The following is a 23707-nucleotide window of genomic DNA, read 5'->3' on the forward strand; positions in this document are numbered from 1 at the left end:
CTAAGTGAATCAGCATGGCCCCCACCCCTGCATAAACACGTGCTATTGATCAACATCCCTGTGCTTATTGTCGGGACTGTGCAAATCGCTCACAAGGCCATCTTTTGTGGCATTTTAGAGTCACAAGGAGGCTTGATACGCTTGATGAAAGACCCAATAATCCATCCTAATTCGGCCAAAAGGCTCATAAGCCGGTGGGTGATATATGTTCCTCTGATCAGGGGTAGGTTGTTGCTCGTTGTGCGTATATTGAATCGGTTAAGACGTAAATATTGCAACAGAGCGCAGGACGGCTGTAATGCTATGTACCGAGGGCCCGGGAAAGAGTCGTAGCTATTAAAATATACCTAAAATGTAGTCTTATGTAAACTCAGAATATCTACTCCTTGTCATTGTTCGAACAGTCTTCGTCTCTTTAATGTTTGTATAACAAACACGCCAGGTGCATGTCGTACTTAACGACATGGCACTTTGATACACCATGCAATTGTGCTACCAATTCTTCCACCCCCAAAGTTTCGCATTGTCCCAGATCTCTCCGACTTTGTCGGGCACCACGGGCCGATTGACGGACATGACAGCACCGAAAGTTATAACGTTGTCACCGTACCACAAGGGATTTTCTCGTGTCATTGTGCACCGAATGCATGATGTGCACCGAATGCATGATTTTGAGGTGGGTTGTTGTTCACTATTGTCATTGCCATTGCCATTGCCGGCATCCTCACCCTCAGCCTCACCAGCATCCCCATCAACCCACCCTTCAGGAGGGCCATTGTCATACTCACGTAGCCCAAAGTGATCTCTCTCATACTCTTCCAAGTCCCACGGTTGCCTGGTAGGCTTCTCACCGAACCGCATCTGCCACACGACCCACCCTGGGTCCGATCCGTCCCCAGCTGCGACCACTTCGGGTATGTCCTCGCAGATAACTAGAATCCGACGGTCACCTGAAGGTTAGATATCATGATACCAGTCCACCATACCTGGCAGTGTTCCTGGAGGGCCCGGTGGCTCGCGTGGCGGGTCTGCGCGACGATACTCGCGGTACCGTCGAATCGTTGCATTGAAGGTGCCGCGGACTGCTAACTCGCCGTGGAAATGCTCTATGCACTCGGTGTCCGTGGCGCCAGGGACGAAGTAGAAGTCTAGTCTCCAGATGTCTGGTATGACGAGGGTGTTGGGTTCTGTTGACATGGCTGCCTCAAAGAAGGTTTTGAGACTGCCGTGAATGTCCGGGTGATGAGGATCAATACCTCTGTGTGTGAGGTATACGGCAAAGGAATAGAGTTTGGGGAGGGCACACTCGGCGTAAGCGTCGTAAACCTTGTATGCGGTGCTCCCCCGGTGGTCGGTGAACGGGAGGCAGTATCTCTCCCCGTCTCCGAAGTGCATGTCCTCTGCGTCGCTAGGCTCCGGATCGGTGTCCTCATATGGGTTCAATTCGTCCATGGCAATTTCGTATCGCTCCTGGCCAAAGAGTCGCAATTGATAGGACTCGAGCGAGAGAGTCGGGTTTCTGCCACCAGCCACCAGCTTGTAATTGCTATCCAGGAGGTCCTCATAGGGATGACTGTTCAGAAAGGAGATTTTTGTCCCTGCGATTCGAAGGATGTTCTGGAAAGACTGGGATTGAGACACAGCGCTGGCAAAATCGGAGTGGTGCATGTCGTCGAGAGTGATAATTTCGAGGACAGGGAACTTCTTGCTGGACACTGCGTTTGCGATTTGAGCCTCGAGGTCATAGATTATCTTGAATCCTTCGCCCTGGTAGAACGTGAGTGTTCGTAGACTAGATGGAAGGGAATCCCGGAGCAGGGTAGGTGGGGGAGGAGACTCTGTGTCGCCTCCTAGTAATGTGTCGACCTGAAGAGATAGATGCTGAAGCTGCCTAAACCTGGTAAGCTCATCGGTATGCCCGATCTGCCTATCATAGTGTTTGCGATTTCCCCGTCGGTATATATCGAGGACATGTAGCGACTGCTGGTGTCTTTCCAGGATTGGCCAGATACCAGACCAGAGTTGGGAATAACAAGAGGGGAATCCTCGTCGACAAAACCACGATACTTATCATCGAAGTGAATGAGATCCGCCGTAACCGGCGCATGGCAGCCATGAACGCCTGAAAATCCTCGAGCTTTGCATTCGAATGCGATGCGCAAGTTACAGTGAGATCTTGGATAGTAGCATGGCCCTGATCCTCCAGTGTTCCTAACATCCCCTGGAAGTCCACCTCATACAGTCCAAAAAATTCGAGTCCTGGGAGGAAGATAAGGGGCCACACATCATCTAGACAAAGCCGAGCCCTGTCCTCGTGAGCACCATTTAGATCTAAGTTGGCTTCGACATAGACTTCGCACCACAGACAAACGGAGTGGAAAGATTGCTGGGCTCCATCGTAGGTCCATTTGGTATAGATCCGGGGGAGCAAGAACCGTTGCCATCTACGGTCTACCAACGAAAGATGGCAAGCTTGAGTGACAGTAGACTCTGTCAAGACGTCATCAAGCACTAAAGTGAAGAGTTCTGGTGGAAGGTTCGCAGGGTTCCGCATCGCGAATAAGGAATTGTTGCTGGTAGACAGGATTGGATGAGACGGCTGTCTAGAAAGAATTAGAGTCCAGTAGGCATCAAATGATGAGACGGTGATGGGCCAATGATGCTGATGACTGCTGGGGTCAGTAAAAGATGGAGAGAAAGGATGTCACGACCTTCCAACACGAACAAAGGAGACGAAGCGCTACGGGTAACAATCACGTGGGGAGTAGCATGGCTTCCTGCTCTTACTATGAGAGCCAACATCCTGAAAAAACAAGAGAAAACCAGCTTAGATGCTTCCCTCCGGGGAATGTGATATAAGTGTGTTGTGCGTGCGTTCATTTTAGGTGTATTAAACTGGTACTTAACTGGCATAGGACGGCAAACGTAGTAGTTGCTAAGACCGGAGGGTTCTGACAGAGAAATCCCGTTTTAAAAGGAGGTCTTGCGAGATCAGGCGTAATACGAACTGCTCGCCTCTCGCAGTGCTGTGTCTCGAAGCTAACATTCACCAGTAACCGCAACAATACTCATCTCCCCACACCCCGTCTCCTCCGCAGCCCTCAAAAACTCCTTGACAGTAATCTCCACCCCCTTCTCACTCAAAAGATCCTCCTTTTCCTCAAGCACCCCGCGGAAAAGCGGCCCGTTCAACCCCCCATTCAACTCCCATACCTGCCCATCTCCCAATCTCACAAAAGCCAAGAAATGATGCCCATTATGGTCTCGCGGCGAAGGGACACGCGACGACCCACGAGACGCGGCATCCATGTGCGCTTCCTCCAGGAACGCCGAGTCGTAGAGTAACTGTGCTCGCTCTGCAGGTCCGAGAGGGATCGCTTGCTGCCGGAGTTCGGCTAGTGCCGTGCCGCTGGGAATATGCTGACCGCCGTCTAGGTTGAAGACGACGTGCAGGAGAGCCATGAGACCGCAGGCGTGGCCGATTGTTTGCTTCATCCAGATGACGGGTTCATTGGAGCCGGAGCCTGTGTACTCGGGGATGGTTTGGGAGAGTGCGGAGCGGGCGGCGTGGTATATTCTTTCCTCTGCGAGGAGGATTAGGGCGTGGCAGGGGGGCAAGTTGCATGATTGGAGGAAGTCGGGGGAAGTGGAGAGGATGTCATGGAATTGCAGGTCTTTTGAGAGTTGGAGATTGTCGCTGAGGAGTCTCAGGATGTCGGGGTTGTTTTCTGGGGTAGGTGTTAGTGATAACACTGGATCTGCGGGAGGATGAGGCTGTACCAAGGGGGATAAAGGTCTTGATGCCGTCGATGATCTCTGGCTCAGGTGGAGCAGGCATTTTGATGGGTTAGGTAGTGTTTGGTGAATGATGCCGATGGATGTCAGCTCCGTTACGGAGAAAGAGGCCAGCCAGTGCGGGGTAGCTGATGTACTACAAACAGCCTTTTCTGTACGGAGTACATCTCCGTTTGTTGGTGTTGAGTGTTACCCAACCTTATACGAGGCAATGCAATATTCCATTCAATAGTACTCTGACTATCAGGAGACATGGTCGGTGACTATTAGCGCTTAAAAAACACCATTACTGAAATCAATAACCTGCACCTTCTCAATGACACCACCCAATGTCGCTATAAAAGCATGATGAGCGGGGTCCTTTTCGACATAGTAGTCCCTATCCTCAGCGGATGCAAACTCCACCACAAAAGCATGGGTAATGCCATTCTACACCGGAATTATCAGTTAAGTTCGTACCAGAGACTTTTCGAGTGACGCACCTGCAACCCCTCGGGCGAATTATCCACGCCACCGGACGAGGCAAGAATATACGGTTGTTGAGTGGTTGGATGGATGCAAATATCCTTCAGTTCTAGCATACGGGTGCAGACCTGTTTTTTTTTCTGGATTAGTATTTTCCTCATCACTCCGTACTCGCAACTCCGCGGTAGTTCGTCATTGGGTGGGGTTTACTCCATACATCGCTGATGGTTTCGGCGCTGAGGCCGGACTTGAGTTGGAAGAGCACGATGTGGGTGATGGCCATTTGGCTGATGGTTGAGTTGATGGCTAGAGCAAGTGGGTGAGGTTGATGAAAGAAGCGGGGTGTTTATATCTGAGGTTGTGTAACTTGACTTGCAGGTGGATTAGAAATCAAACAAAAATGTTTGTTTTTCTCACTCCTCTGCTGCTCGCAAAATACATTCCTTGCGATGTCGCTCTGCAAAACATCAGTTATTTCAGATAACAGTCATTGCGATGTTATACTACCAATGCAGGACCCATACATGGCCCAGATCATCAACGGAGACAAGAATTACGAGTTCAGGAAATACCGCATCGACCCAAGCGTCAAGCGGATATGGTTCTACCGGACTGCTCCACACTCGAGCATCACCCACGTCTGCGAGACTCGTCCTGCGATAACACGGAATCCAGACGACACGCCTATAGATTAGGACGGGCTAGGAAATGCGGAATTTAACAGCCATGCCAAAGACTGGGAGGGGTATTATTTTGCATACAAGATCGACTCTGTCTACGAGCTACGAGAACCGATTTCCCTGAAACAGTTGAAGGAAAAACACGGTTTCAAGTCGGCTCCCCGAGGACGCGTTTACTTGCCCTTGTCAATCAGTGACAGTGTATATTGGAAGGAACAAAAACTTGTGAGCATCTCATCTTCATAACTGGTGCTCAAGGCATTCATTAACGAGGACAGATAATCAAGCGAAAGGTTGGAGGCTGCTCCAATACGCCGCCAATCTATGAGGTGCGCCGCCAGAGCCGTTGAGCTCCCTTGGTATGTTGGATATCCTGCGCGGGAAAAGAAACAGACAGAAGAAAGAAAGGCTCCAATCTATCGTTGACCTGATGCTCTAGCATCAGGATTCGGTTTGCCGAGCCCCGGAAAGTAGGAACCTGTCGCCGCTGCAGCATTACCTACCTACCCTGTATCATCGCTTTCGCCAGCGCTTAGAAGCTTATGAGGCCCGAGCCCCAAGTCCCATGTTCTGTCGCTGGTCAATGGGTTCGAGACACTGAGAAGGCTAGAAACTCTGCGCCGGTAGTTGTATAGAACTTAAACAAGACTCGTTTTTGTTTCAATGTCCGGGCTGTAGGACATTCGCGGTCTTGAATGTAAACCGGAGTTGGTTGGGCGCCGAGCCAAGTGCTGATTTGCGCCGTCGCCGTCCTTCACGAGGCGGTCATGCACATATGGTTTCGCCGTCAAGGCACGTATTGTCCAAGAATTGTCAGCTGAGCCTTGGCCTCGATATTGGCCTATGGTCACTTTCTACCTCCCGTTGTCGTTTCAGGCCCTTTGTAATGACCGCATCTTCAGAATCATCCACCTGCAACGAGTCATCACTCTGTGGATCTGTCGGCCCTAGCAATGCACCCTCAAGGCGGTGCTTGAAGGTATTGAAGGGCTTGAACGGTATTTTCCTCCGCCGAATTGTCGGCCAACACACAGACTTGGCAATGGTTGGTCTGTCAAGCACTGTGAGAAACTCTGAAGAAATCTGCGCTTCATACAGGTAAATGAATTCTCTATCGGAAGCATTTGTCACCAGTAGACGCGACTTTTCTATACATAAGTTAGAATGTATTTTACACAGATAGGCATGGGTCAAAAGCAGACGTACAGTATGATCTGTTTCTTGAGGAGATTTCCGCAGCCGGTGTTGATGCTGTCCGATAGACAGCAGAACGCAGACAAGATACGGATCACGGGTCCACTCTGTCGGGATCATACCCGGACGCCGGCCTTTATTGATATCCGCGTAGTTCAAGTAACCTACCAAGGGGCCTGGAGCACGGTGCCCCGGCGGCCGCACAGCTTGTGGACGGCGACCAAACGTCATGCAACTTGGCTGATGAACAAGCCGGCTGGCTAAATAAAAAGCGGTCTTTTTGCTACTCATCAGAGTTGTTAAGTCAAATTACAGGCGCATATTTCACAAGGGATGCTTACCCATTTTTCATGAATGGGCTTCCCTCGCAGTCTAAGATTCTGATCTGATTATACTGTTTTACAAGAGACGCGCAGCTTTTGGCAAGCCGCTCAATGTGCGTGTATGATTCATCCTTGGTGCTAGGCTCTATAGCGCAATGTACATGGTCGCCAGAGGTAGTAGGGTCTTGAAAGTGACATCCCACGGTATCCAGATACCGAAAGGTCCATAGAAGGGGATGAACAAGAAGTCCTTCCCGGCGTAGAAGCGTGTAGAAGTTGGGCGATCCAGGGCTGAGTTGCATCGAGAATTTGTTGACGACTTGTCATGGTTGGTTATGATTGACGCGCCTGCTGGCTCACGGTGAGACTCCAGAACGGAGAATAAGTTTTCCAAGATCAACCGCGGGAATACCTATGTAGAAGGTTACGGTGTCGAATTTCGGCGTCTTGGTCTTAGCTTGAGTACGTACCATTTCCATAACAGCCTCCTGCATTGGTGGTTGAGTTATGTTAATTTGGATGCAAAGACATTGGACTCATCTTTAAAGCATGGCTTGGGCTACCTGGTGCTCACAACACTGGACTATGGCCAAAGCCTCCTTGAAAGACAATGAAACGGCCCGGACGTTTCTGCACCCTAGTCACCTTTTCGAGTATATCCCACCAATTTGACGGGAAGAAACGAGGAAAAGCGACGATATGGGCAGTCCATTAATGCGTTATGTGCTGCTTCGGATAGTTTATTCAGATGAACGAGTTATCAATGCATACAAGGCCGTTAGAATATTAGAACATCATTGGAGAGCCAGCCACAACATGGCGACAGCAATGGCCAGTGGCTTAGTGACAGCAAAACCAGCAGCAGAATTTTCATCGGTAACAGTAGTCGACTCCTCAGCAGCGAGAGACGTTGCGCGCGAACCAGTGCTCGACGTTTCAGAGGCTCCGGCGCTTTCCGTGGGAGATGCCGATGTAGAAGAAAGAGAAGAAGAGGAAGATGCCGTAGAAGAAGGCTTGGGGCAGACGTTCTCATACACGTACTGCTCGGGGTCGCCGCTGCATTCGGTCGTCGCGTCGGCGTCGAACGTGCCGTTGGAGTACATCCAGCAGGTCCCCGCGGCATACTGCGAGAGGGCCTCATTTCTCGGGTTGAAGACGGCATAGCTGCACGAGTCGGCCTCCGCGCAGAGGCTCAGACAGTTGACCGCACCCGAGCTAGCAGCGCAGGTGTAGTCGCAGTCCTCGGGTGCCGGGTAGCCGCAGACGGAGGCGATGGCAGAGGGAGAGGCGGTAGCGGCGCAGGCGCCGGACGCGGTGGTCGCGGTGCCACCAGAGCAAGCGGGTTTGTCGTAGACTTCGAGATAGGGGCTGTCGCAGCCCATGGCGCTGCCCCTGCTCTCATCGTAGGACTCGCCGGGGTACAGCCAGCAGGTGCCGGTGCCGAGGTACGGGTTGCCAGGGAGCCAGATGGTAAAGTCACAGGGAGGGTTGTCGTTGCAGTACTCCCAGCATCCTTCTAGGTTTTCCGAGGCGACTGCATAGATGTCAGGGGCTGGGTAGTCGCAGAGAGTAGTAATAAGGTCAGCTGTGCATGTTGCAGAGGCGGCAGTTGAGGTGGATGTAGCAGAGGTTTCGATTGCTACAGCCCGCGAAGCTAATAGAGCGATAGACAAAGGAGTAGTCTTCATGGTAGCGACAGTAGAGTAAATTAGATAAACGAAAGTGTTCAAAGCTGCAGCGAGTAAGATTATTATTTATAAGTTGTGAAAAAGGGGGAACACTGGAACAGACCCGACTACGCTGTCGAATTTTATATCACGTGGTGATGAGTGAAATCGCACCGGGCGTCGTATTGGCTAGCTCCGATTAGGGATGGTGCAGGAGACAACGCGTTGGTTTAAGTTGATTAAGTTGATTCGATTTCAATCAAGATCGGAGAGAAGCTGGCGGGGTGGACGGACTAGGCCTGAGCAGGAAAGGTGCGGCTGATTTGGAAAGAATTAAGGATCTTCTCAGCTTCTCTTTTGTTTTGTTTTTTTCCACCTGCTTCAATTCAACGACAACCATGCGCTACCCACTCCCTGCCGAAGAAATTGACCCACCGCTACTTCGAGCTGCTGCAAACCCCGATCCTGACCTTCTGGAGGCGATTCTGGCAGCCGACGGCAAGAATGATGACACCCCGAGCTATGAACAGTGGCTAATAACCGACCTGTCACTCAACGGATACTCAGTTCGAGATCTACATGGTTCTATCAGTCCTCGCAATGCGGCCCATATATATCGCTATCCTATCAGGTCCGCTACGGAAGGTGGTTTTGCAGAGAATGTAGGTGTTCTTTTGGCCGCAGGTGCTGATCCAAACGGCCTAGAGCCTGCTCATCTGGTGGACTACTCCATCCGATTCATCCGCGGCCGGTCTCATAGGATTGATGTAAGAACCGGTCTCGTTTATTACAGCCGTGCGCGTGCGATGGTCGAAGTACGCAAAGAGGCCGGCATCACAGATCAGGTTTGCCCGCTGACCGAGGCAGAGCTGAGGGAGCGCCGTTGCTGGTTTCCTACTTTCTGGACAGAGTGCAATCTTCCTTCGCAGCGCCGGCCACTGGCACCGCCTCTGACGGCTTTGGAGATCGCTGCGAAGGAAGGCAACCCAGAAATTCTGGATCTCCTACGCGCTGCGGGTGCGGATGAGTCTGCTTGGCTACAAAGCGCAGCGCTAAACAGCTGCTCTGTGTTTAGCATTTCTGATAAGAACGTTCCGGTGTCTGTTCTATCTACACCCTCTCCTGTGCACGAGGCAGTTGCGGCTGGCCATCGATCCATGCTTTGTCATCTTCTATATACTTGTGAGTACTCGCCTAACTACCGGCCTCACGCTGCGCCGACCGTCGCTCTACCACCACTCTCGTACGCCATCGCTCGATGTAATCTCAAGGAGTCCGGAGTACAGAGTTGCATTGTCAAACTACTTTCTCACCCAGCCGTGGACATAAACCTACGAACTCCTATCTTTGAAGTTCATCTGCTACACTTCGCTACCGCACATCATGACCCCGATCTCCTTACCTGGCTTTCAAGGTTTGTTCCTGGTGGATTGCGCGCGGCAGGGGTAACCGCACTCGGACATACGCTATTGCATATTGCATCACTGCCACTGACGGTGAGTCAAATCATTTCTCGCAGTCCCCCCGTTGTGCAAAGTTTGCACTGCGCCCGGACTTTGGATTATAACTATATACCTTGACGAATGCCTAGTCCTATCCACGCAGAATTCGTGACCGCGGAGGAAATGGCTGGTAAGAACCCAGAGCCCATGACTATATACCAACAGCAGGTGCAACTGGCCACCATACGGACACTGTTAGATGGTGGAGTGACGGATGTCTGTGCTCAAGATCTTGATGGCAATACCTGCCTGCACTATTTGGCTGGTAGACTGAACATGAGTGAGGAGACGGTCGAGTTGGTGAGGCAATCAGAAAATGGTGAAAAGGTTTGGCAGGAGACGCAGAATATCTGGGGGTTTACTCCAAGGGAGCTGTGGGGTGAGTAGAGTCGCTTTGTATATGGTAAGTTGGCATGTCCCTATAGTGGCCAGTTGCAATCGGATCGACAGGGCTAGCACAAGAAGACGTGTTTCCAGGTAGGTCTGCTTACCGTAGCAGTGACCATAATGTACTTGAATTGATTATAACCAGATTGCTTCTGGGAAACTCGAGGTATGTCCTTACAGTGCCGTTTGACCGACTATAATCTTGACAAAACTGCTCGTTGATAATTCTCACCTTGCTGAACTCTTGCAAGAGCCTTGATCGACACGACTTAACCAGCTAAACAAGGTTGCTGAGAGGGAGGACCAAGTTAATTACTTTTCTCAACAGTAGTAACTATATGTTTCTAGAATTGAACCTCTTGTTGGACAGTCCTTGGTCCGGCTTGCTGCCTAGAGCGCTAAAGACTTCTAAAACGGCCTGCCCTTTCGTAAATATTCCATTATTTATGCAGCATTCTATCACTAGTCCACCTTCTCTCAGGGCCGGATCCTTACACCACTTCTTTCTTGGTAGGATACCTGGCCGTGCTGATGTAGCTAGCTGTATTGCATCGCTACTTGCTGAGATCACCACTCTGCCACTCTCCGCGATGATCGTTGTAGGTGCATCGTGATGTTCTCAAAGCGTGTTACGACCAGAGGCACGCGTGCCGGGCACAAGGCCTGGTAAAAGCACAGCCCATTCGTGGGTCTCGGTCATGGTTTCATCTCCCCTTTACCAAGAGCATCAACCGGACACTGTTCGAACATCAAACCAACAGCAAAAACTCGCTGTTAGCCGATGAATTCACTGGGCGTGCAATTGCAAGCCATGATCTTAGCAAATTTATTCTTCTCCGCGGCAATCCTCGACCACCCGCACGACAAGAGACTCGAGCCCGGGGCTGACGAGAGGCTGCCCTCTTGGTATGCTGCAGGCAACCTTGGCTCGAGCCTTCAACCCCCAACATCAAGCACCGTGTGGTCTTTCTCTGCTTGGTTATTGGAGCCAAGCATATCTGGTACCTGTCCAGCCAAGCTAATCCCCGCCTTTCATTCGTGAAGACCTCGTATCCGGAAATGACCTCCGCTATTCTGCGGCTGGAGGCGCAGGGGTCCTCGTATTCGCTCACCAATGCGAAGGCTCGTTTTCGAGGCTCACTTGTTTGCCCCTACCTTTGCGGCGGCTCTGCAGAGACCCAGATGACGGTGTGTCAGCTATAAAAGCCCACATTTCTGTCCTCCTGGGCGATTCGATCGCCATCACCATTCAATCTTTCGCAATTCTTGCTTTAAATTTCACTCGTTTTACTCCCGTTCTATCATGTATCTCTCCGTTATTTCTCTCGGCCTCTTAATGGCCGGCCAGGGCCTTGCCGCCCACCAAAAGCTGGCCGTCTCGCCCAACGCACTTCTCAAGCGCCAGGGCGGCGAGGCTTTCATCCCCGGCACCGAAGAAGGATGCGATCCCAGCTTGCCAATTTGCGGAACTAGCGGTATCTGCTATGACACTGCACTGGGTGAAAGCTGTTGTCCTGGTGGAACTTGTACGTATTAACCGGGTCTTTCCAGTTGAGTGATTACGCTAATGCTCTTGTTTCAGGGGCGTGTCCCGGTGGCAGCTTCTGTCTGCAAGATCCGTACTGCTGCCCTGATGTAAGTCTGCCTCTTCCTTATATAGATCCGCCGCAACATATGTTAGCTGTAGATTTCAATGCTAATACTCCAACCTTATGTATAGGGTCTCGACCCCGAAACCTGCGCCGAGCAATTCGGCATCACCCTCGACCCTACCACCACCGCTGAGCCAACGAGCACCACCGAGTCCTCGAGCTCTAGCTCCAGCAGCACCTCGGTGCCTGTGATCCCGACTTCGAGCGAGACGCCTACCACCACGCCGTCGCCTACTCATACTCCTACCGACCCGACTGACCCGCCGATGCACACTGGTGCTGCGAATAAGATTGTTGGCGGTGCTGCGGCGCTTTTCGGTGGGTTGGGTGTGCTTGGAGGGTTGCTTGTTTAGAGGCTCTTCTGAAATAGGATATGATGGATTCGGGTCAGAATGTTGCACCTTTTGCTTGATTTATATTTACTTTACTAGCTTGTACTAAAGAGTGACTATTATATTGTTGTAGCCTCTACCTATAATATATTGACAAGCTCTCAAGCAAAAGCCTCCGGAGCTCTGTAAGCTATCAACCAAGTAATGCGGAGGGTGTCGGTGCCAAGCCACCGACCATTTATAGATAGATGTGGTTACGATTGTGGCTGATCTACTAGATATAAGCTTTCTGTCATCGTAGCACGCAAGCCTGTCGCAAAGCGGCGTGATCAAAATATTTATGTTATAAAATGCTCTTCCTGCACGCAACGACCTCTAAGTCTTCTACTTACGTAGACGCCACTTGCCGAGTTTCTCGGACTAGCCTCGATCAGTTGCTCTTGCTCGTATCTATGTATGGGGCCGATGCAGGTGTACTGTGTCACCTTGCCCTCCTATCACTTCCTGGCAAATGTAACCAGAATCTGGCTGACGAGAAAAGTGACCTCGACCTTCCCACACAAACCTCTCTATCATCTTTGAAAGGAAGGTAATCTTCACTGACTTCAGTTCGAGCTGGTCGCTGATCTGCTTGGAGAGCGTGAGCTGACAGGTAGCTTGGCTGCAGAACGATCCAGGGTGACGCTGGTTTCAAGACTGAGATTGAGGTCCAATGGGATGATCGGGGATCACATCCATCTGATCCCTAGTATTAACTATGCACCAAGGCTCTCAAAATAGGGCGTATGGGCCCCAGCGGGCCTGTGCAAGCAGTGACTAGGTGTCGAGGATCTTTTTTGTACTTATCATTTTTTGCTTGTGCTTGTGCTTCCCAGATGAGAGGAGAATCAGTGAAGTTTCAGAATGGACCTCTCATTTCTTTCTTTTGTTGAAGGAGAAGGGTACCAAGCGCGGCATTGCAGAGCCAGACTGAGAATGTACAAGTCTGAATATCGAACCTAGCAGGTAGTAGACTGTAGAGGTAGTATCGCGTACCTTGCTCAAAAAGCATGCGTGTTCTGTTACTGCTCCTCTCGGTGCGTAAAAGATCTCCAGCTCTGACATGCGTCTGCAGCGCACCACAAGGCTCAGCCTTTGCTAACGCGAGGCTGGACTCAATCGTCTCCTGTAATATATGAGGGGTGGCCCTCACAGGCGGACAGCGTTTGTCTGTCTTACATTTCCCACGGTATACATTCTGCATCCCCACACTTCCCCAGACAGCTGCTTTGGCTTGATTTCTCCCAATCAGTCGCACCTTCAAGGCTACCTGAGTGACTCACTAGATGACCCCACGGGTCTGATTAGGCGGAATTTTCACATCGCTGCGTATCCGAGGTCAAGATGCATCGCCAACGACCACACGAAAGCAGTGCTTCCATGGACACGTTGCTCGATTCGCACGCACCAGATCATGACGATACCCAGATTGACCCACCTAGAGACATGACTACATCACCGCGGCCCAAAAGACAGTTTGAGACCAGGCTCTTCCAGCGCTGGAAGTACTTCGAGATACGCGACACCTACAAGATGAAAGCGAAACCGTTTGTCGACCGCTTACAAGCGAAGATCAATTTCGACAAGCTCCCACTACCGTTTGCTAAGAGAAGCTACGAGCGCGGCGAGGAATGGATCAAGGGAGTCATACTCTGTACTTGGGGGGCAGGAATCGTTCTTGTCATCAACATCATTCTCACCCTTGTCGCGGTGCTGATGGCGTACACTAATTCCTCCAGGCGGGGAAACATTGAGCGCGCTGTGATCTATGAAGGAAGGTGCTCTCTTACCAGTGGGTGGAAGATCGGGCTGCACCTTATGATTAATGTCTTGAGTACCGCCATGCTTGCTGCCAGTAATTATGTCATGCAGTGTCTGTGCGCTCCCTCGAGAGCTGCTATCGATCGGGTCCACGGGAAGAATTGTTGGCTGGATATTGGTACTTTGAGTATCAGGAATTTCTTAGCAATGAATGCTAGAAGGAAGGTACTTTGGGTGGCCTTGCTTGTTAGCTCGCTGCCCGTTCATATGCTGTAGGGTTTACTCCCTCAGATTGTGTTTGTCAGGCTAATAATGGGACAATCCTTGCTAGATTCAACTCCGCTGTCTTCTCATCCACTACTACCTTTGCCAAATATGAGACGACCATGCTCCCCGCTGATCTCGCACCAAACGAAGCTTTTCTTGATAAGCATGATGCAAATATCTTTTGGGAGATCACAGGCTTTTACGCAGAGGACATCAGGAACGACTTTTTCACCGGCGCCCTCCCCAAAAGTAACTTGAGTGACTGCTACGACAAATCCAGCAAGCTCAGAGGTAATAAAGGAATGGGCTTGCTAGTATATGCTACAGACCGAGACTATACGTATCAGACGCTCAGCTGGTTCAATGGTTCAATATCCGACGATGTGAGAAGGATGTTGGACTATCAATATTCGGGTTTAAGAGGGGCCACAGTGAAACAGAACGAGCCGCCGTATGTTTCTCCCAAGTCTTGGAATTTTCAAAACTGGTATATTTACGACCCTAGTGCTCGCCCTCCGCCCTACTCTGTTTCGACGACGGCTGGCAGCCATATACCACCTTTTATAGGAGGTACTCCAAGGCTTCCGCCTACGGAGCCCCACCAGACTCGTTTTCTATGGATGTTGAGATGCTGTACAACTATATCTTTATTTACAACCCTGATGCAGAGCAACTACGGTCCTTCCTTGAGAATACTTTGATATGGGAGAACGAAACGTGGACGAGGCAACTTGAGTTCCGATTAGAGCCCTTTCCCATTGGACCCAAGTATGATCCCTGGAGTGACGCATATGAGGGTGAACTTGGACTGCAGATACTTGCATCTCACTGTTTAGTGAAACAGGTCGAGGCACATTGTGATCTTTACTTGAACTTGCCCGTCTGCTTCGCGGTGATTACATGCAACATGGTCAAGCTGGTCTGCATGTACATTGCTGCCAAAGCCCGGCATAACGAAGTCTTTCTGACGGTCGGCGACGCCGTTGCTTCTTTTCTTGACCATCCTGATGCTATCACGAAGGGACAATGTCTCCTGTCGCGCTCGCAATTGGTCAGCACTTCCATGCGAAGGGGCGTAAGTAATCTAGTCAGTGCGAGTATCCCACTGAGTGTGTTGAATAGAGAGTATGTGAGACCAGTAGGTATATACTCACAGATTCTTCCTTGGAAGAAGAGATGGTATCACGCGGTGAGTTGGCGCCGCTGGACAGTTATTATTGCATCGTGAGCTTCAAAGTCAATGTCATAACCATGGAGCTGTCCGCTAACGTGTTAGGTTCTCACTATGCCTCGGGGCCACAGCCTATGCCTCTCATCAAGTCAATTACCTAGTTGACTATCAGGGTTATGAGCTGTCAGACTTGGGCCTTGGCGAATCCGGCATCTATGACAACGAAATCCTGGGCAGTCAGCATGTAACCGCGCTGGTTCTCCTCGTTAACACACCACAGCTCTTCATATCAATCCTCTACTATATTTGCAACAGCATCATGTCCTCTATGCTAGCCGCGTCGAGTATCTTGGCACCGTGGTCTTCAGCGTTCAACCTATTACCTCAGTCTTCCTTGGCGCTACAGCATCCCGCTTCTCACGATCTCTATTACCCTCCATTGGCTCCTGTCTCAGACTCTCTTTCTATCAATCACTCAAGACCGAAGCGGTAACAATCGCATATTGTCAGATCATTTCCATAAAAGCCCTACAGTCGGGTTCTCTCAACTCGGCATGCTCCTGACACTCGTTGTCGCAACAGCAGGTATGCTCGTGATTTTCGGATTGGCTTTGCGGCCACTACCATCACACATGCCGCTGGCGGGGGGCTGCAGCACCGCTATATCGGCGGCGTGTCATCCTCCATAGTACGATACCGAGGCCTCCTTGAAGGCTGTCATGTGGGGGGAGGTGTCGGAGCCTGCCAGAGGAGATAGCGACGGTAATGACGACGAAAGCCGCAGGTCTAATAGATCACTCGCTGAATCATCGGGTGAGCCTGACGTGGATGACAGTGGGTCAAGATATGGCCACTGCACGTTTACATCCGAAGCCGTCGTTTCACCGAGCTTAGATAAGCTCTATCGGTAGAACGTAGACAGTCTGGAGTCCCGTGTATTTCATTGTCGGCAAGACGTTTGGAGAGAGGTCGGTATTAATGCTCCGCAGAACTCGTCTATGAATCCCTTCAATTGAGCCAGGGGGAATTCATGGACGATGTATAGGCAGATTTTGAATGAGACGAATAAGCTCCCCCATGGACCAGCGCCGAGTCTCAATGTCAGACAGGATAGTTATTGGCATTTTAAATCGATAGACATAGACAATAATGCATAATGCATCAGGCACGCAGTAGGGAGGGGGGAGGTCAACAATACCCCTCGATTCCACGCTAAACCCGGTTCAGCGACGATCAACCAGCGCAGGTGGCCCGAGCTTCGCAGCACAGACACAGCTTTATCCCAACCCACCTTCCAAAGAACTTTCCACTCTCACTGTCCCTATTCCAATAACCCCCAATTCTACAGCTACTCGCTCTGCAGAAGATTTCCCAGAGTATCGGCACCCCCAATCAAAGTCCACCGACACCCCCCACCCCTAGATCCACGCAGTCAGCCCATTCCACCACCGAAACCATGTCCGCCCCCGCATCAGATTCGGACACCCCTCCTAACGCCGGTAAACACCTAACACCTTTTCTTCCCTTCCCTTACGCTATTCAATCAGTATACTAATACGCTTCTGTGAAGTCAACATAAACTCCCTATCAGCGGCCCAACTCCGCAGCCTACAAACGCGCCTCTCCACCGAACTCGAACACCTCACCTCCTCGCACGCAAAGCTGCGCGCCGCGCAATCCCGCTTCCGCGACTGCGTGCGCTCCATAAACGAAGGCGTCGTCGGGTCCGAGAAGAAGGGAACAGCAGGGAAAGACGAGATCCTTGTCCCGCTTACAAGCTCGCTTTACGTAAAGGGGAAACTGGCGGATCGCGAGAAGGTGCTTGTGGATGTGGGGACGGGGTACTATGTTGAGAAGAGCACGGCGAAGGCGGTGGAGTTTTATGAAGCCAAGGTGAAGGAGCTGGAGACGAACTTGGGCGAGTTGGAGAAGTTGGTGCAGACTAAGAGTTCGCAGCAGAGGTTGTTTGAGGATGGTGAGTGGTTCTTTTATTTTTATTATTTCTTGGGTGGTGGCTATGACTAACGGGTTTGGTCACAGCTTTGAGGCAGAAGTTGATGAGCGAGGGTGCTGGGGCGTCCACGCAGGCTGCTGCCGCTGGCTAAGCGGGCTGGTACAGCGTAATGCGAATGCGAAACAAACGTGAAGAGGGAAAAATTGAACAGGGTGCGATTCCGACCGTTGGCAATATTCATATCATTTGCAAGATGTAAAAAGCTCGAGCGACACCACTCGGAAATAAACAACGAAAACTTCATAACTAAGCAGTTTGACTCGAAACAGGTGCGGTACCTCTCTACCTCAAGCACCAGCATCAACCCATAAGGAACGGAATTTGTCGATAAATCAGAATAAAGTTCCCAGGTCAGTATGTATCAATCGAGGGCTGCCAGCAAGACTAGATGAGGGGTTCACGGGAGCAGTCGCCTCCTTCGACGAACTTGTCTTCATTGTAGAGGTGCCAGCATCGGGGGCAGCGTCAGAGTCACCGTTTATTGGTGGCGTGTGGCCCGGACCCAATAGCCCAGCAGCTTGCTTGACCAAGTCAACAAATTTCCAGAAGCCCTTGGCTTGATCTTCTGGCGTGGATAGGGGCTCGCTTGAAGGGAAGAACTTGGCCAGGCTTGGGGCGTAATTCGCTATCCGGCCCAGTGGCAAATTGGCATGAGCACCAAGCAAATTGTCCCAGGCCGGCAAAAAGATAGATGCACCCCAGGATGTATAAGGGACTTCTGACAGTCCGCCACCGCCAATGATCATACCCGTACCGATTGGAGTGTTGTTCCGCTTGTACTCATCGTAACGAGCTATCTCGAAGATATATTGTGTCCCTTTGAGCCGGAATCGAAGGGCAGTCTTCTCCACCAGCCTTGATACGGCGGGCTCAGAAGGGAAGGTTACCTTTCTCTTTGGCTTTGCGGACATATTGTCTAGCTCTTCGGGGCAGTTGAATCCAATCTTGTGTGAGAACTCTCGGAGCGCTGTGTCGATAGTTGAGGCTTGATGGAAGTCAAAGGACTTCAACTCTATCTGCCAATCCGATCTAAGATTCTTAGTCCCGTGTCCCGTTCGTCCTGAATGAAAATTGCCCCTACCGTTCAAAGTCTACTACAGCAACATGCAAAGGAGGGCGCATGTCTGTGAATTGGCCGTCAACACGGGGGCGGAGCCATCGACGCTCCGTGGCTGCGTATTCTCGTGCTCCAGATGCCTTTGTGAATTCGGCTTCCATGCGAAGCATCGACTTGTCTGCGCCTAGGAACTCAAAGTTCACAGAGTATGTAGGTCTGACTGACTCTAGAGAGGTTGATGCATTATCGCATGGCTCAAATAAGTGGCTCGCTTGTGAGCACCTCTGAAGCAGATCTGCCTGGCCGACTTTCAATCTAACTTTATATTAGTGTATAAGAAACCATGGGAAATGTTTAAGGCCATACCCCGGGAATAAATGGCATTTGGTTTGCTCGTGTCGCAAAATCTGTCCAAACTCTTCAAATCCGTACCACTTCTCGTTGTCGGGTGTCGGGTATGTGTCAAGACAGAAAGTCCCAAGATTCACGCGCAACCGCAAGTGTCCACGCACAAACGTAATGCTTTTGAGACACTCCTCAACAGCAGCGACAATCCGAGATTTATTCTGAGACAGTATCAATGCGTAGCGGTCTTGCCACAACTGTAGCTCACTGCCCTTCAAGTGGCTTCCCCTAAGGACAGGTTTGTGCAGTTGATTCTCTTTGTTGACGATAATCTTGTTTTTCATCTTGCTAGGTACCGGAGGCTCAACGAGGTAGAGCTTGGTCTTGACATTGGTCTTGGCCATGGCCTCTACCCACAAAGCCCTGATGCGTTCGGCCATCTCTTTCATCGCATTGTGGTCATGACCTAGAGCGCAGATGTGTCCTGGTAGATCTTTCGGCACAAACACATGGCATCCGTATTGTGCCCGTATCAAATCAAGGGACTCTAGTTGAGGTCCGAGGTAGTCGGTCAAAGAAGGGCCGTTAGTTGGCCATAGGAAGAACAGCTAGCCAGAGCGTATGTTAGCCATGGCCAGCGTAACTTGTTGCTTCGAGAGGGACTTACCTGCTCAGGAAAAGAGATATTTGGCTCGGGTGGTTGCCGAAGTTGGCTCATGAAGAACTCCCCTTTTTCGACGGACTCGGTCTTTGCCTCTTTCGTGGTCGAATATGCGTTGATTCTCCTCCATTTGTCCACCTCCTGGTCTTTGGGTTTTCTCTTGTCTGGATCCTGGGGCTTGACGTTGATCCTGTTGTTCAATCTCGTGCACTTAGCAATGATATCTTTCAAGTGTTTCTCAGCTGCAGCGACTTGTTTCGGTTCGCCCCATATCTGGATAGCCTGGTACACACTTTAGTAACGATCCCTTCTAGAAAACACAATGCATACCCGCTCGTTTTGCCAAGGACGTTTCACGTTGGTGTCTGTTCTTTTGCTAATGTCCCGAACCACCGCAAGAACGCCTGAATTGGGAGCAAACTCTTTTCCATAACCCATTGACTTTGCCGTTTCCACAAACCTGTTGCATTAGAACACCTTTGTGACTGAAGATGGTGGCGGACTTACTCCTCGCTGAAAGAGCTGAAAACCGTAGGCAATTGTAGTGTACCTGCATAATAGCGTCGAGTTAGCCCTGTACCAAATTATTCTGTACCATTATACTCACTGTCCGGTTTGTCTTCCTTTTCCCATCTCATCCTTGAGGGCGAGTTCTTGAACAAACGTCTCGCCTGGGAGGGTCCCGCAACAACCATCCCCCTACCTCCCCCACGGCCCCTACTACCCGTCGATCCTTGAATCGGTGCATTTGTTTTGGGTGGCGAGCCTGGCTTTGCTGGGACTGTTGGAGTCGGCTTTATTTCGAGTTCGGGGTTCGTGGGTTTAGGAAGTGGTTGTTGTTTCTGGGGAGCAGTCGCGGCAGCGGCTTGCCTAACAACCGATTTTCTTACACCATATCCTGGAAGCTCCCACTCTAGAGTCTGTCAGTAATTACACCTTTCAGGAGAACGAGCTGGATTTTCTTTACCTTGGGCACCGGAGATCTCGTGGCTGCGATGGTGTTAGCAAAGTTCGGGGGATCATTTGTGGTACTTACTCCATTGCGCGCGTGTGGAAATCAAAAGAGTTGAGATTCTAGCACGATGAGGGTAGTGTGAGGGAACAAGCACAGTTTGAAGAAGACGTCGAGGTCGCCCAACAAAGCTTGAAGAAACAAAGCCTGGGGAGCGGTGCGATCGAAGAGAGCAGTAAGACCGGTAGGCAGGAGGTGAATCAAAACATGTTATAGAATAAAAGCCTTGACCGAGCTAGAGGGGGGTGTTACTGGTAAAGATTGGATTAGTGAAGGGAAAATGGGTGGGAAATGCAAGAAGGGAAGGAGAGGAAAGACAGGAATAAGACAACGGTAGACGCGAGTAAACAATACTCCTCAAACAGTCAACAAAACAGTGTTTGCTGTCTATTCCAGTGCTTATGAGTTACACTCACAGATAAGTGCTCATGCCCCTTAAACATAGAGAAATCAATCACAGGTAGCATGCAGTTCAGGTCTCGGCATGCTGCAGTGACGACGTTTGTTAGGAGAAAGAGAACTTGAAGCCCGAATCAACCCCATCGGAGCCTCAGTTCAAGCCCTCTACCATCTAACAGGTTTAATCACCTAGAGATAGCATTTTGCCTGCTGCCACTCGACATCGACTGGTTGTAGACGCGAAAATTGTATACTTCGCATCCATTTGCCTCTTTCGGGTAGCAACTGCGCTAGCCCCTGTTCGGACTATCACGTGCTCACTATTCCCAATTAGGATCAAAGTGGACAGACGCGGTTTTCCGCGTTCCCCAGATTATCGAGCTCAGCTTTGAAGACGGTCGGCCATTGTTTGCTGAACTGCATTATTTGCCTTACTCTCCCTTATATATGGCTCCCACAAAACCATCCGGTGACGGCTCACGGTCCTGCAAACGCGATGCCCTTAAGCGTGCCGAGCAATGGATGACCAAGGGAGGCATCATCCGTGACGATTCCGACGACGAACTCGGTGAGGAAGACCTACCGTGGGAATGGTTATACGACACCGAAGATTCAACATTGGCGAAGTTGGAGACAATACCTGAAAATGCAGAGGAAACTCCAAAGTCCGCTCGGAGACGCTCACGACAGGCCCGCCAGAACATCGTCGGAGCTCGCATGGGCGGCTTTGAGTGCAGGGTTGGAGAAATCATTCTGCTCAAGTCGCCAGAGCCAGGAAAAGACTGGGTTGGAATTATCGTGGACTTTGTGGAAGACGACCTTGACGATGGGGACTCCGTCAAGTGTGCGAATATTATGTGGTTCGCTTCGCCGGACGAGTTTATTTCGACGAGGAACAAGCGCAGAGCCGATGCTTTACCTAACGAGCAATATCTGACGACCGACTTCAATGTGAACCCCCTCTCTTCAATCAATGGGAAAGCACAAGTGATGTCCAAGGACGCTTTCTTTGCACGATACCCGAATGGCGTTGCACCGAAGTCAAAGGAGGATTTGGCCGAATACAACAAATGCATTGTTTGTCGCAGGGGTGTCAGTCAATTGCAGGGGCGATATACTGAGGAGTTTCTTTGGGAGGATGTCTATCAACAGGATCAGATTCATGATCTTGTGGACCTGATCAAAGATGGCCTAAAGGCGGCCAAGAAGCGTAAACAAGCAGATACCGATGTGAGTAGCCTTAGTTTACATCACTCCAGATTCTAACCATCACCAGTATACAGACGTAAAAGATACCGACGATGCCGCGCCTACCACCCCAAGGAAGAAGCAGAAAGTAGCCAACGCAACCCCACAGTCTCGGCGGCAGAAGGCGATGACGACTCCGTCTCACAAGAGGTAATAAGCATCAAGCCGCATTGGATGTATAAGCTGACCGCGATTAGGATCATCGTCAAGAAGCCTCTCGAATTCACGCCTCTCGGTACACGCATTTTATCACCTACGCACTTCGCATCACCTTATCGACAAGCACGTAACCTGCTCCATGTGTCCACAGTACCCGATTCACTGCCATGTCGAAAAAAGGAATTCGACACCGTTTACAGCCATCTTAGCGCTGCAATCATGGAGGGAACGGGCACCTGTATCTATATCTCTGGCACACCGGGGACAGGAAAGACAGCCACTGTCCGCGAGGTAGTTGCCCAGCTGAATTCTGCCGTCCTTGCAGAGGAGATGGACGACTTTATCTTCGTGGAAATCAACGGCATGAAAGTCACCGACCCTCATCAATCGTACTCCCTGCTCTGGGAGGCCCTCAAAGGCGACCGCGTATCGCCCTCTCACGCCCTTGATCTGTTAGAACGAGAGTTTTCCAACCCCTCCCCACGACGAGTATCATGTGTCGTTCTCATGGACGAACTGGATCAGCTGGTCACCAAGAACCAATCAGTCATGTATAACTTTTTCAACTGGCCTGCCCTCCGCCATTCCCGCCTCGTCGTGCTCGCCGTCGCAAACACCATGGACCTGCCAGAGCGAACGTTGAGTAACAAAATCTCCAGCCGTCTCGGCCTAACCCGAATCACCTTCCCTGGCTACAAACACACCGACCTCATGGAAATCATCAGCACCCGACTTGCCAGTGTCCCCGGAAACATCGTCGACGCCGACGCCATCCAATTTGCTAGCCGCAAAGTCGCCGCCGTTAGCGGTGACGCCCGTCGCGCTCTAGACATTTGCCGCCGCGCAGTCGAAATCGCCGAACAAACCAGCGACACAATCACGACCGAAACCATCGAAGAAGAAGGGGACGACGTCGAATCCTTGCCCCCAACACCATCCAAAAAACCCGCGCGCCGAGAAAAGGCAGCATCCAATAAACAATCCCTCCTCGCCTCTCCCCAGAAATCCATCCCCCAGAAGCAACTCCCCGGCCGTGGCCGCGTCACAATCACCACTATCAAGCAAGCCATTCAAGAAGCAACCTCTACCCCGCTCCAACAATCCCTGCGCGCCCTCCCCCTCTCGGCCAAACTCTTCCTGGCCGCCCTCCTCGCCCGCGTCCGCAGAACAGGGATCACAGAATCGACCTTTGGCGACGTCATGGATGAAGCGCGCCGCATCGCCGATGCCGCAGTCGCAGTTGCTGGTGCCGCAGGAGCCGGAATCAAAGACTTCCTGATCTCCGGGGGTGATGGAAGCCGCGTCAAGGCGCTAGGCTTTGCGGCCATGGAACTCATGAACTCGGGCGTTTTGGCGCTGGAGAGCAGCTCAAGAGGGAACTCGCTTATCCCTGTGAGGGGTGATCGCAGTGGGAAGGTTCGGCTTAGGGTTGCGGCGGAGGATGTGAGAGCGGCTTTTCGTGATGATGTCGAGGCGAAGGGGCTTGGACTTGGGATGGAGAGTTGATACTTTTAAATAACTTTACAGCATTTGTTGGCGTTAGCAGCGTTGGGACTGGGCTGTATCAACATCATATG

General features: G+C 51.0%; 12 protein-coding genes across 12 annotated transcripts; 5 read left to right on the top strand and 7 right to left on the bottom strand.

Annotated features, from left to right (window-relative positions):
- Window positions 1–492: 492 nt before the first annotated feature.
- On the bottom strand, window positions 493–2554 carry BJY04DRAFT_213343 (uncharacterized protein; the record flags this gene model as incomplete). The annotated part of the gene is made up of 3 exons (XM_073714854.1): window positions 493–950; window positions 987–1927; window positions 2013–2554. 3 exons carry the CDS (start codon window positions 2552–2554, stop codon window positions 493–495), a joined length of 1941 nt encoding a protein of 646 aa, XP_073576399.1.
- A 316-nt stretch (window positions 2555–2870) lies between these two features.
- BJY04DRAFT_177975 (uncharacterized protein) lies at window positions 2871–3881 on the bottom strand. The gene is made up of 2 exons (XM_073709665.1): window positions 3781–3881; window positions 2871–3728 (listed from the first exon to the last, which is right to left on the bottom strand). Exons 1-2 carry the CDS (start codon window positions 3836–3838, stop codon window positions 3040–3042), a joined length of 747 nt encoding a protein of 248 aa, XP_073576400.1. The 5' UTR covers window positions 3839–3881; the 3' UTR covers window positions 2871–3039.
- Window positions 3882–3987: 106 nt separating this feature from the next.
- BJY04DRAFT_177976 (Dabb family protein) lies at window positions 3988–4791 on the bottom strand. Its single transcript, XM_073709666.1, has 4 exons — window positions 4768–4791; window positions 4478–4717; window positions 4278–4388; window positions 3988–4224 (listed from the first exon to the last, which is right to left on the bottom strand). The coding sequence occupies exons 2-4, from the start codon at window positions 4541–4543 to the stop codon at window positions 4069–4071; spliced, it is 333 nt and encodes a 110-aa protein (XP_073576401.1). The 5' UTR covers window positions 4544–4717; window positions 4768–4791; the 3' UTR covers window positions 3988–4068.
- Window positions 4792–5892: 1101 nt separating this feature from the next.
- On the bottom strand, window positions 5893–6384 carry BJY04DRAFT_177977 (uncharacterized protein). The gene is made up of 2 exons (XM_073709667.1): window positions 6147–6384; window positions 5893–6088 (listed from the first exon to the last, which is right to left on the bottom strand). Exons 1-2 carry the CDS (start codon window positions 6363–6365, stop codon window positions 6068–6070), a joined length of 240 nt encoding a protein of 79 aa, XP_073576402.1. The 5' UTR covers window positions 6366–6384; the 3' UTR covers window positions 5893–6067.
- A 177-nt stretch (window positions 6385–6561) lies between these two features.
- Window positions 6562–7101, bottom strand: BJY04DRAFT_75649 (uncharacterized protein). Its single transcript, XM_073721008.1, has 2 exons — window positions 6928–7101; window positions 6562–6869 (listed from the first exon to the last, which is right to left on the bottom strand). Exons 1-2 carry the CDS (start codon window positions 6949–6951, stop codon window positions 6603–6605), a joined length of 291 nt encoding a protein of 96 aa, XP_073576403.1. The 5' UTR covers window positions 6952–7101; the 3' UTR covers window positions 6562–6602.
- On the bottom strand, window positions 6562–8207 carry BJY04DRAFT_177979 (uncharacterized protein). Its single transcript, XM_073709668.1, has 2 exons — window positions 6928–8207; window positions 6562–6869 (listed from the first exon to the last, which is right to left on the bottom strand). The coding sequence occupies exon 1, from the start codon at window positions 8143–8145 to the stop codon at window positions 7252–7254; it is 894 nt and encodes a 297-aa protein (XP_073576404.1). The 5' UTR covers window positions 8146–8207; the 3' UTR covers window positions 6562–6869; window positions 6928–7251.
- Window positions 8208–8509: 302 nt separating this feature from the next.
- BJY04DRAFT_228396 (uncharacterized protein) lies at window positions 8510–10013 on the top strand (the record flags this gene model as incomplete). The annotated part of the gene is made up of 3 exons (XM_073718832.1): window positions 8510–8875; window positions 8918–9660; window positions 9730–10013. Exons 1-3 carry the CDS (start codon window positions 8523–8525, stop codon window positions 10011–10013), a joined length of 1380 nt encoding a protein of 459 aa, XP_073576405.1. The 5' UTR covers window positions 8510–8522.
- A 1247-nt stretch (window positions 10014–11260) lies between these two features.
- Window positions 11261–12062, top strand: BJY04DRAFT_177981 (uncharacterized protein). Its single transcript, XM_073709669.1, has 3 exons — window positions 11261–11539; window positions 11596–11648; window positions 11734–12062. Exons 1-3 carry the CDS (start codon window positions 11317–11319, stop codon window positions 12016–12018), a joined length of 561 nt encoding a protein of 186 aa, XP_073576406.1. The 5' UTR covers window positions 11261–11316; the 3' UTR covers window positions 12019–12062.
- Window positions 12063–13380: 1318 nt separating this feature from the next.
- BJY04DRAFT_213349 (uncharacterized protein) lies at window positions 13381–15728 on the top strand (the record flags this gene model as incomplete). Its single annotated transcript, XM_073714855.1, has 5 exons — window positions 13381–14069; window positions 14129–14355; window positions 14412–14515; window positions 14570–15189; window positions 15341–15728. The coding sequence occupies 5 exons, from the start codon at window positions 13381–13383 to the stop codon at window positions 15726–15728; spliced, it is 2028 nt and encodes a 675-aa protein (XP_073576407.1).
- An 806-nt stretch (window positions 15729–16534) lies between these two features.
- On the top strand, window positions 16535–17340 carry BJY04DRAFT_228398 (prefoldin subunit 5; the record flags this gene model as incomplete). Its single annotated transcript, XM_073718833.1, has 3 exons — window positions 16535–16734; window positions 16806–17210; window positions 17276–17340. The coding sequence occupies exons 1-3, from the start codon at window positions 16692–16694 to the stop codon at window positions 17338–17340; spliced, it is 513 nt and encodes a 170-aa protein (XP_073576408.1). The 5' UTR covers window positions 16535–16691.
- A 241-nt stretch (window positions 17341–17581) lies between these two features.
- Window positions 17582–20353, bottom strand: BJY04DRAFT_228404 (uncharacterized protein; the record flags this gene model as incomplete). The annotated part of the gene is made up of 8 exons (XM_073718834.1): window positions 17582–18278; window positions 18331–18621; window positions 18673–19259; window positions 19319–19594; window positions 19643–19772; window positions 19916–20225; window positions 20280–20302; window positions 20349–20353. 8 exons carry the CDS (start codon window positions 20351–20353, stop codon window positions 17582–17584), a joined length of 2319 nt encoding a protein of 772 aa, XP_073576409.1.
- Window positions 20354–21124: 771 nt separating this feature from the next.
- On the top strand, window positions 21125–23636 carry BJY04DRAFT_228405 (origin recognition complex subunit 1; the record flags this gene model as incomplete). The annotated part of the gene is made up of 3 exons (XM_073718835.1): window positions 21125–21953; window positions 22000–22121; window positions 22169–23636. Exons 1-3 carry the CDS (start codon window positions 21171–21173, stop codon window positions 23634–23636), a joined length of 2373 nt encoding a protein of 790 aa, XP_073576410.1. The 5' UTR covers window positions 21125–21170.
- Between the last annotated feature and the right edge of the window lie 71 nt (window positions 23637–23707).

The sequence above is a fragment of the Aspergillus karnatakaensis genome (genome assembly GCF_047715665.1).
Source record: "Aspergillus karnatakaensis strain CBS 102800 unplaced genomic scaffold BJY04scaffold_3, whole genome shotgun sequence".
Classification (NCBI taxonomy): Eukaryota; Fungi; Ascomycota; class Eurotiomycetes; order Eurotiales; family Aspergillaceae; genus Aspergillus; species Aspergillus karnatakaensis.

Coding starts and splice junctions, on each gene's coding strand:
- BJY04DRAFT_177979 (XM_073709668.1), bottom strand. CDS start 8,145: ATGAAGACTACTCCTTTGTCTATCGCTCTATTAGCTTCGCGGGCTGTA.
- BJY04DRAFT_177977 (XM_073709667.1), bottom strand. CDS start 6,365: ATGACGTTTGGTCGCCGTCCACAAGCTGTGCGGCCGCCGGGGCACCGT. Junction 6,089..6,146: donor CTCAAGAAACAGATCATACT/GTACGTCTGCTT, acceptor ACTTATGTATAG/AAAAGTCGCGTCTACTGGTG.
- BJY04DRAFT_177981 (XM_073709669.1), top strand. CDS start 11,317: ATGTATCTCTCCGTTATTTCTCTCGGCCTCTTAATGGCCGGCCAGGGC. Junction 11,540..11,595: donor CTGTTGTCCTGGTGGAACTT/GTACGTATTAAC, acceptor CTCTTGTTTCAG/GGGCGTGTCCCGGTGGCAGC. Junction 11,649..11,733: donor ATCCGTACTGCTGCCCTGAT/GTAAGTCTGCCT, acceptor CCTTATGTATAG/GGTCTCGACCCCGAAACCTG.
- BJY04DRAFT_177976 (XM_073709666.1), bottom strand. CDS start 4,543: ATGGCCATCACCCACATCGTGCTCTTCCAACTCAAGTCCGGCCTCAGC. Junction 4,389..4,477: donor GCGCCGAAACCATCAGCGAT/GTATGGAGTAAA, acceptor AAAAAAAAACAG/GTCTGCACCCGTATGCTAGA. Junction 4,225..4,277: donor ATTCGCCCGAGGGGTTGCAG/GTGCGTCACTCG, acceptor ATTCCGGTGTAG/AATGGCATTACCCATGCTTT.
- BJY04DRAFT_177975 (XM_073709665.1), bottom strand. CDS start 3,838: ATGCCTGCTCCACCTGAGCCAGAGATCATCGACGGCATCAAGACCTTT. Junction 3,729..3,780: donor CAAGACCTTTATCCCCCTTG/GTACAGCCTCAT, acceptor CACCTACCCCAG/AAAACAACCCCGACATCCTG.
- BJY04DRAFT_75649 (XM_073721008.1), bottom strand. CDS start 6,951: ATGCAGGAGGCTGTTATGGAAATG. Junction 6,870..6,927: donor AGGAGGCTGTTATGGAAATG/GTACGTACTCAA, acceptor CCTTCTACATAG/GTATTCCCGCGGTTGATCTT.